This window comes from Brachyhypopomus gauderio, chromosome 1 (genome assembly GCF_052324685.1).
Source record: "Brachyhypopomus gauderio isolate BG-103 chromosome 1, BGAUD_0.2, whole genome shotgun sequence".
NCBI lineage: Eukaryota > Metazoa > Chordata > Actinopteri > Gymnotiformes > Hypopomidae > Brachyhypopomus > Brachyhypopomus gauderio.
The window spans coordinates 33,824,243-33,833,626 of NC_135211.1; the positions used below are offsets into that span (position 1 = coordinate 33,824,243).

The window sequence follows — 9,384 nt, forward strand, 5'->3', positions numbered from 1 at the left end:
TCTCCCTGACCATCAAGTCTCCATTTGTGTGGTCTTGAGCCTCAGGGCCGCGGTGATCGTAGTGCTTTCTCGTCCCATACTGCTTAAAGAAGGTGGTACATTTGATTTTTAAGACCTGTGCAAGGTAACCATAGTGGATGTAACAGCATTGGTTGCACCATACACACACGGTGCTTTTATACCTTGTCAGAACATAATCATATATCCAGTCATGCATTCAATAAATCAATAGTACTAAATCAAACATATTCAAATTCAATAAAGTTTAGTCAGGACATTTGAAAGCCGACCTTAGCCTTAAAACATACATAAATAAAATAAAAAAAAAACATACAACCAGGGCACCAAAAGTGAGAACACTTTCAACATTTTTATTGTCATTTATTTGTTCACGAAGCACACAGATTAACACACTACTTAATTAAATAAAATGGTAATACCTAAAACCCATTTCACATAATGAACTGTACACCAAAGCAAATGTTTGATTGATACAAAGTTCAGACACATTCTAGAGCTCATGCAGCCAATGTGGTGAATAAGGCCATTGGCTAGTGAACATAGCATCATTCTCTGATACGCATATGCAGTCCACCAGTGTTGGGGAAGCCATTAAAACCTACAGCAACAAAACTGCTGACTTCTTGTGGCCGCACTGTGATGCTTTGCTGTAGCTAAGCTTCTGCATACCTAGTATATTTAGCTGTGTTAACGTGTTCATGAGAGGAGCTTTCAAGTAAATCCTTGAGTAACGTCAATCAACATAACGGGTAATGGTATTTTCTTTTTTTTGATTTTTTTTTTATATAACATTTTTCCAATTTTCTTTTGCCACAGTGTATGGTAATTGGAGCCCATGACAAGCAGATGCAGTGATGGAACTGTTCAAGCAGAATTGAATTTGAATGCCTAAAGTGGACATGTTAGGTTTTACACACACACACACACACACACACACACGCACACGTTTAATAATGTTAGTAACCTAAATGCAATATTTTCCCAGTACAGACGTGTAACCCTCTTAGTGAATCTAGAACGTCCTATATATTTAAACAAACACTCCATATTCTTGCTCAGAACAGCTTTGTGAAGACAGAGGACAAAAATCTGGACCCAATATTCCCGACTTAGTATGAAGGACTGAACTGGACCGCACCGGACAGTCACCTATAATATAGTTCATTGTTTCTGTACAACTCAACCATTTTGAAACCTCATTTTGATTGAAGGTACATCGGCAGCCATGAACATGGGCGTACCAAGTACATGCGCTGTGGTAGTGAAGTATCTAGTGCTGCTCAAAACTTGCCTTACTGCCATTAGCCGTTACATCTCAGTGATGCCTACCACAGGAGATCTACCATTTCACTGAAGTAACACCATGTACGCAAACTGTTAGACCTTAACTGGGCCCAATGTTTCCAATTCTGATCCATTTTTAAAATGATTACCATGGGACATCTCTGGACATAAAACCTAAAATAAAACTGGAACCTTATTTAAACCAAGCACACATAGCAATTAGCATTGAACAAACTACTTTGTGGCTGTGACTATTGAAGAATGCATTTCTTAAAACATGGCAAGCTGTTAAAATATGTGCCTGAACTATAGTTACTGGTAAACAAGTAGTCCCCAACACTGACAGTCATACTTACAGTGTCACATTACAAATTATTTCCTTAGTTTGAGGATACATGAACCTCAACATAAAATATGCAGAAAATAGGAAAACTCTAATAAAAGCAGATAGGAATTCGACACAATATTCACCTTGAACTTTTCACACCGTTGCAAGCTAAATGCAATAGCGTTCTGTAAAGATTGACAACGACTGTGTAAAGCATGATCAGCCTTTGACCCCGCACTTTCTCCGAGGTAATATGAATTTTAAAATATACATTTGTAAACAATGGTATGAGCATCTGCAGTTGCTTTCATTTCTTTAAGCCATGATAGCAGAGTTCACACATTTTTTAAACGTTATGTCAGCCTTATAAAGCATTACCTCAGACCTTATTAAAAAATAATTGCACTGAAATTGTTGACTATATCTCAACTCCATAAATTCATATAATTCATATTTTATAACCCATAAGAGAGGCCAGAGACATGATTGAAAATAGAGTAACACTGCCATGATGCAATTTAGTTCCCCTGTTCAATAATCTTTTTTTTTTTTTTTTTTGGTGAACTTCATTCAACTCATTATTTATGCCTGCAAAAGTCTACCTGGCCAGTCTGCTAAGGTAGAAAGCGAAACATAATGTACACTGACCATTGGTTTGAGTCCAGTGAATGGAAATACAGTGTTCCAGAACTTAGCTGTTCATGTAAATACACAATGGCTTCTTAACTCTTAGTGGTTCAATGTTCAGCATGCTGCAGGAAATAGATGAAATTTGAACACTGATGTTGAAATGTATCCACAAGCAATCACAATGTTCTTCTTACCTATTCTAGTTGTGTTGTTTGATTGTACGTATAAGGTCTATCTGTTTTTGACTAAAAGAGGTTGCCTTTATGCTACAATAAATTTTTTTCTGGGAATTTATTGTGTATATATACATATGATTCTAGTAGTAGCATGTGTCTCCACTTTCTTAGGAGAAGCAGCCTTGTGTAATGTCTAGTACTGGCTTCATTTACCTTGGTCTGTTCTAACAAAGTGTTTTTAGTTTTTGAGGGCAGGAATTACAATGGCTCAGAGTTTCAAGTGTGAAGGAGAAACTCTAAAGTCTATGGTCAGGGTGTTTCACATTCCTGCTGGACGAAAACCCAGCTGCCGTTTGTCCAGGGTTTACTGTGCTTGTTTATTTTAAATTTTTTGTTTTAGGTTTGTTTTGTTTCTTTCTTTGTTGGTCTGAAATGCAGGTTTTACAGAGAGACGAACGTTGTGGAATGTGAAAAGTACCACTTGCGTGACGAGCTACTAACCGCCATGCGGCAGACGGACAGCCGGCCCACTGCGATGTGAGCGTGGCCGGCAGGAGACAAACCGTTTATCTGATCATGGGATCATCGCCGCCCGGAGAGGTTAGGACAGGGACGTCGATGAAGGGCTCAGACTTTTCCTCCTGGGGTGACGCTGCATGATCCACAGCGGAGAAGGCGAGCTGGTCGTGCTCCATGATGGCCAGTCGGTCCGCGGGCTTCTCCTTCTGCAGGTAGAACATCTTCCGGAGCTGCTTCAACTGCTGCAGCTCACAGAAGGTCTCCAGCACCACCAGCATGGCGATCAGGCCTAGCAAAAGATAGACTGAGGAGGCATGAGGAGAGGTGGAGAAGTGGAGAGATGGAGAAATGGAGGGAGGCAAATGCAGGAGCGTTGGTGATGAAAACGACAGAGTGCTGTGACTCAAGCTCTACAGGCAACTGGCACTTCCCACTCAAAACATGCGCGTACAAAAGCCCATTACCTCATTTGTTAAGCGTCTAAATCGTTGTGGGGGCAGGAATGCGCCACAAACCAGCCATCAACTACATGTCAGCAAACTAGTCATCGGCGACACGTCAGCAAAAGCATGGCTTTTCTTCCAGTTATCCATGTACAACGCTCACAAGGGACAAGCATGATAAAAACTTACAAAAATGGTTCCTGGTCAAAAATGGTCGCACTACCGTTGTGCTGTTTGCCCTTTGTGATCGACTGGGGGTGGGGGTGGGGGGTATCGCCACCAGATTGTCTGACCAAGAGCACGCTCATGTTAGTCTTTCTGTCTGTTTCCATGACAACAGGCCAGACATCCATGCCCAAGAAAAGCAATAACCACACAAACAAGTTTCAGACTCAAATCAACACTACTAGTCTCTGGGTCGAGAAGGCACAAGGAGGTGCGGAAAGAATCAGACAGCACTTATTCCAGTACCAGTGTGGGGATATTTTCTGTCAATAACAAATATCACTGTAACACTTGACATAACAAATAGACACCCAGTGATGCACAGCATATCACTGTGTCAATGATACACAGCATTTCACTGTGTCAGTCAGGTGAGGACCCAGCTCTCACTCTCACAGGGGGCCCTGAACTTTGCCGTCTGACCACAATTGTATACAAATTAGCCACTGCGCTTTTACTGGACGTCGGCATAAGCTTGTGGTCACAAACCCCTTCCAGTGGCTGTATTTTTGGAGTTCCTAAACTCTTCTGGACTGAGACTGATGATGTCACTGTCAGTGACTGATGATGTCACTGTTGAAGCAACTCCTCCAGGGTAGGAGTGATTGTTGGAGTCACTCCTCCAGGGAAGAAGTGATTGTTGGAGTCACTCCTCCAGGGTAGGAGTGACTGCCAAAAGTTCCCATGTCACCACTGGGACAACCTTGGTGTTAACCTTCCTCAGTATACATGTCTTTATTCAGTCCCCGCTATTTTCAGACTACTTATACTCCACTACATGTTTCCATATGTTGAGCCTGTATTTATGTATATATAAATCCAAAGAAGATTCCAAGTGAGTAGGTTCAGTATAGAGATGTAGGGAAATGTGCTAGTTGTCAGAGGAACAAGACATTGGACAGAGGTCCTTTATCAACTGTGCTTCTGAATTTATAGGAGGAGGAACCAGTTTATATGAATAAAAAAGTAAATCATTTAAAAAATCCATCTTCTGGTTATTCCAACTAATTCAGAAGAGCATTTTGAAACACTCTGTTTCTCTCTCTCTGTGTCATTATGTAATGTGTATGTATATATATATATGAGAGAGAGAGACAGAAAAGCATTTGAGAGCACTTTGCTTGGAGACCTCATGAAACACCTCCGTCTAAAATATCCCAATGTCCTGTTTCTCTGGAAACTTTGTGTACTTTGCTGCAATTCAAACTTCCTCTACATCTCTTACTGCAGTTATATATGGTGGTGATAGAGCCACTAACAGACTGCAGGAATGACATCAGCCTCAATTCTGAACATCAAAAACACTGCAACATACTCCCATTCCTCTGGCAGAAGGTCTGCATATGAGAAAAATGTGATATTTACATACATATTAAGAAAACACATATAAAAGCACGTTGGTTATACAACTGATGAAGGATCACTCCTGTTTCTCTGGAAACCTTATGTAATTCACTATGAGTTTGAACAGAAACCTGAACAGAAAGCCAAGCTTGGTGTTTGTTCTTTTTTGGGATTACTTCCCAAACCTCCCCCCACTTTCACTAGTTCTTCACATTTTGACAGACCACAAGTAATACCAAAGATAGCTCATGTGAGTCAGTCAACACTGCATTTTCGAAGCTTGCCAAATGTGCAGAAGGCATAACAAAAATTCATGGCCTCCTGTCCTGCTCAAATCTGTTCACTTGTTCTAGCCAAAACCCCTACCTTAGCTCAAAGGACTAGTTCTGTTTACAGCACTGTAAGGTACAAAAGTAGAGATGAGTTCCCATGAACCCAAAATCCAATGTAGACACTGATCCAGCTGTCAAACTGAACCGTTAAAGTGGAGACAAACTGCAAACATGAAACTAGATATTTTAATACAGAATTGTAAATAAATACATTTTCCCCTGTATGAATTAGAGAAACATAAGACACCTACCAGTGATGCCCAGTTTGTAGAGCTCACGGAAGCGCTGGTTGAACGCTTCTCCAGGGACGTAATCTCCCAGGCCGATGGTGGAGAGTGAGATGAAGCAGAAGTAGAAAGATTCCAAGAAGTTCCAGTCGCCCTCCAGCGCCGAGAAGATGGCGGCGGGGATGAGGAAGAAGCAGGAAACGGCCACTACCGCCAGCAGGTTGGCGTGCACCAGTGCCACAAGGGGCTTAGACAGGCCCCAGCGTGTGTGCACGTACGTGATGGGCCTCCGTGTACTGAACACCATGATCCTTTGCACCACGGCCGTGAGGAAGAGGAGGGTGAATGGGATACCGATCACAGAGTAAATGATACAGAAGGCCTTGCCTCCATCTGAGAGAGGGGCAGTGTGACCATACCCTATAAAAAAGCCATAGTGCATATGTTTTAGCGCTTACAGTGGTGTAGAAAAGGGGGTAGAAAAGCTTCAGTTTCCATTATGAACAAAACAGTCTAACAGTCATTTGTAAAGTTTCAGTTTACAGTTTAGGATGCATTAGGGACATTTTGCAGGGCTGCTCTAAATGCTGCGCGTCTTAACACCACTTTGCTAATAGGAGGAGTTAACAGACAAAAAGGAGAGATCATTTGCACAGGTCAGAAGGTTCACTGAAAATGAGGCTCTCCCATTTACTTCCTTAACATACAACTCATTAACCTACTTATACAGAAATGAAACCAGTACGAACAGCAGACACGGTTAGTTTGCAAATGCATAACTTTGCAATAAATAAATGCGCCTTTTTAAAATAGCAGTCAAACACACTTTGAATATGGGAGTTCCCAGTTAGCCTCTGTATTACACCTATGAAATTATGACTAGTGATATGAGTAAAAAACAAAACAAAACAAACAAACAAAAAAAACCAAACAGAATAGCTGCTGTATTATCTGTATGTGTGCCAAACAAATTATTAGTATTTGAACAGCACTGATAGCCCATCTTACGTCCTTTTTAAATGTGATGTAAACTACGTTTAACAAAACGGAAAAACTCGTGCACAGAATGTGTTGATGTGAGAAGTGGCGCGTCAGGAACAGGTAACGGAAGTGCCTCTGAAAGCATGCTGCTCAATGTCGCCGGGCCACACAACATCGGACCACTATTTCATTCAAAAGCATTCACTTATTCCCCCCCATGTTGTGAAGACGAAGCTCCATCAGCTTTTGTAGAGCAATCAGCGCCATAAAAACTCAGGTGAGGCACACGCCCACGTCAATCGTGGGTTAGGCCGTATTATAAGATCACAAATATCTCTCACGATTAAATAAACGAAGGCCTCCGCTTTTACTAAAGCGTGATCGCACACGTATTCTGTAATCGCCCAGACCCGAGAGCCTCACCCACCTGTCGTTGACAGAATTGTGCTTGCGAAGAATAGCGACGAGGTAAAGTCCCAGTTCCAGTTTGCAGATGCGTTGTTGAGAATAGAAACTCCGTAGTTACTGGCATCGAGCGCCTTGGACAGAAACATCTCCAGGCGCTCCTCTGATAAACACTTATTATCTTGCAGAAACTGTTGTTTGGCATTCCTGAGATCTTGTCGCAGAAGATCCTCATACGGTAGTTCCACCGACGAAAAGACAACGGCGCCGAATATCAGATAGAGAATATATCCCAAGACTAAGAATAAAAAATACCACGCCGATCTGTTACTCTGGATCAAACGGACACACGAGTTACTAGTGAGGGACTGGAGCATTTTCACCAGTTCTGCGTGGACGCGTCGCCGCTGCTGCCCACGGTGTCGGTGCCCTTGATAAATAGACTACGGTAGAAAAAACGGTATGGAAAAAAAATCATAGACAAAACGGTCCACTTCTCCTTTGCGATGTGGCGGAACACCCGAGCTACGGTACAGTTCGTTTCTTTGTTCTCAATGTGCAATTGGTGTGAATTGCAGCTCGCTGCTGTTATTAAGACGAGGTGAGGTGGTGGTGGTGGTGGAGGCGCTGGGCGCAGACTAGACGTGACGTCTGTTCGCACACCAGGTATCCGCACGACGAGGAAACCGTGCAATACCACTTTTCAATGGCCTCCCCACGCACATCTCGTTTTCTTTTGATATATGCATAGTCTAGAGGATGTAGGCTTTAACAAAACACAATAATAAACCTAACGCCATAGCTTAGGGTAGCGAGGCGTCCGTGAGCACGGTCTATATACATCAGGGTCTAAATTGTTTCAAATGTCTAATGCGTGAAATTTATTTACATGCGTATTAGATATCTACGTTTTATTTTCATTTCCTTTCCATCTCGTGGCTCCATCGCCCAAAACATTATACTAATAAATTATGAAATCTGGTAGCGCTCTAAAGGTGCCTCGAGCTCAGGTCGTTATTCGTCGTTATGGAAAGTGTGCACGTTGGATAAATGCACACTTCCTCTTAGTACCCTCGGCTCACCACCGACAAAAAGTGGGCACGTACTGTCAACGTACAGGCAACACGTTCGTATACGCATACAGCTCATATCCTATTCTTGACAATCGCTCGCTCTCTCTCTCTCTCTCTCTCTCTCTCTCTCTCTTCACTAGATTTATCATTAATAGGGTATTAGTTCAGGTTATCACTTGTGGTATGTTCTATACACAAACCAGAGTGGAAAGGGCAGGAGAGGATGTCTGTTTCTTTATTATTTATGCCATGACCTCTTTCCTTGTTTTTTTTCTATGAGATATTTGCATTGTCCTGAAAAACCTTTAGGGATTTGATGCACTTACACGGTCCATTTTAACCAATGAATGTGACCGATAAAAGCTGAAAGAAAAGAATTCATGTTTCTATGTGTCTATTGTAAACACGTGTCCATTAAAAATCATTTGTGGGTGCAACTGGGTACCCGAGTCTCTTCTTGTTATGTATTCGATGAACTACCTGGTATAGGTGCATGTACGTGGCACTGAGCATTTAAGCCTAACCCCAAAGAAACTTATCGCTTAAAATTTATAACACAAACTGACCTTTGATCCTGTGATCCACAACGTACATTCTTACAGTATCTTGTGAGATAATGCTATTATGGCGTTTCTGACAGCAGCTGCTCAGTGTAGTCTTGCACAAGGAACCCTGTTCAACAAACAAAATACAAATGTGAGTGTTTCCAATGGAATAAATGCAGCCAAATATACAGATTTATAGGCAATGTGTTGTGATGAGCTCCATATTCGCAGAGTAACTTCTACACCATTACAACTTCTTAGCTTATGTCAAAGGCGCAATTAGTCATTCTTCACATTGTGAAATGGCCATTATACTGACCCCTAGTGGTCTGGATTTTAAACACGGCTGTGTCTATGTATGGGGGACCTACTTTATCAAGCATAAATTGGTCTATTTGAGGACTACAAAGCACTTTGATTTTTCATTTTATGTGGACTGTACTTTATTTTAAAATTGTACTTTCATAGACATTGCTACTTTTGGTGCTAAAATTACTTCTTGCTGCTTTAATGTCAGGGTAGATGAGTATTCTTTATAATTCGTTTCACTGGATTCACTGGATACCTCCAGCACTTAATGCAAACAAGATGAATGCTAGTCCATTTCCTATATACAATATACAAGGCTTAATTACAGCAGGTCCCATTGATACGGGGATTATAATGTCTACCTTTCTAATAAAATACAATGTTTTCACTTTGTGCATATGTAAGAGGTACTGTGCATATACAGGTTTGTCTAATTAACTTTCCCTGCTGTTATGTTGTGTGTTGAGTGTCATGCTAACATGACAGTCCCATCTGCTAAGTACACATTCTTTGACAACTGTGACTACATTTCCCATGGGCTC

The 9,384-nt window shown here is 41.5% G+C and overlaps 1 protein-coding gene across 1 annotated transcript; it reads right to left on the reverse strand.

The window, feature by feature from the left end:
• Positions 1-743: 743 nt before the first annotated feature.
• Positions 744-7,964, reverse strand: kcnk1b (potassium channel, subfamily K, member 1b). The gene is made up of 3 exons (XM_077010896.1): positions 6,938-7,964; positions 5,554-5,949; positions 744-3,262 (listed from the first exon to the last, which is right to left on the reverse strand). Exons 1-3 carry the CDS (start codon positions 7,290-7,292, stop codon positions 3,006-3,008), a joined length of 1,008 nt encoding a protein of 335 aa, XP_076867011.1. The 5' UTR covers positions 7,293-7,964; the 3' UTR covers positions 744-3,005.
• Between the last annotated feature and the right edge of the window lie 1,420 nt (positions 7,965-9,384).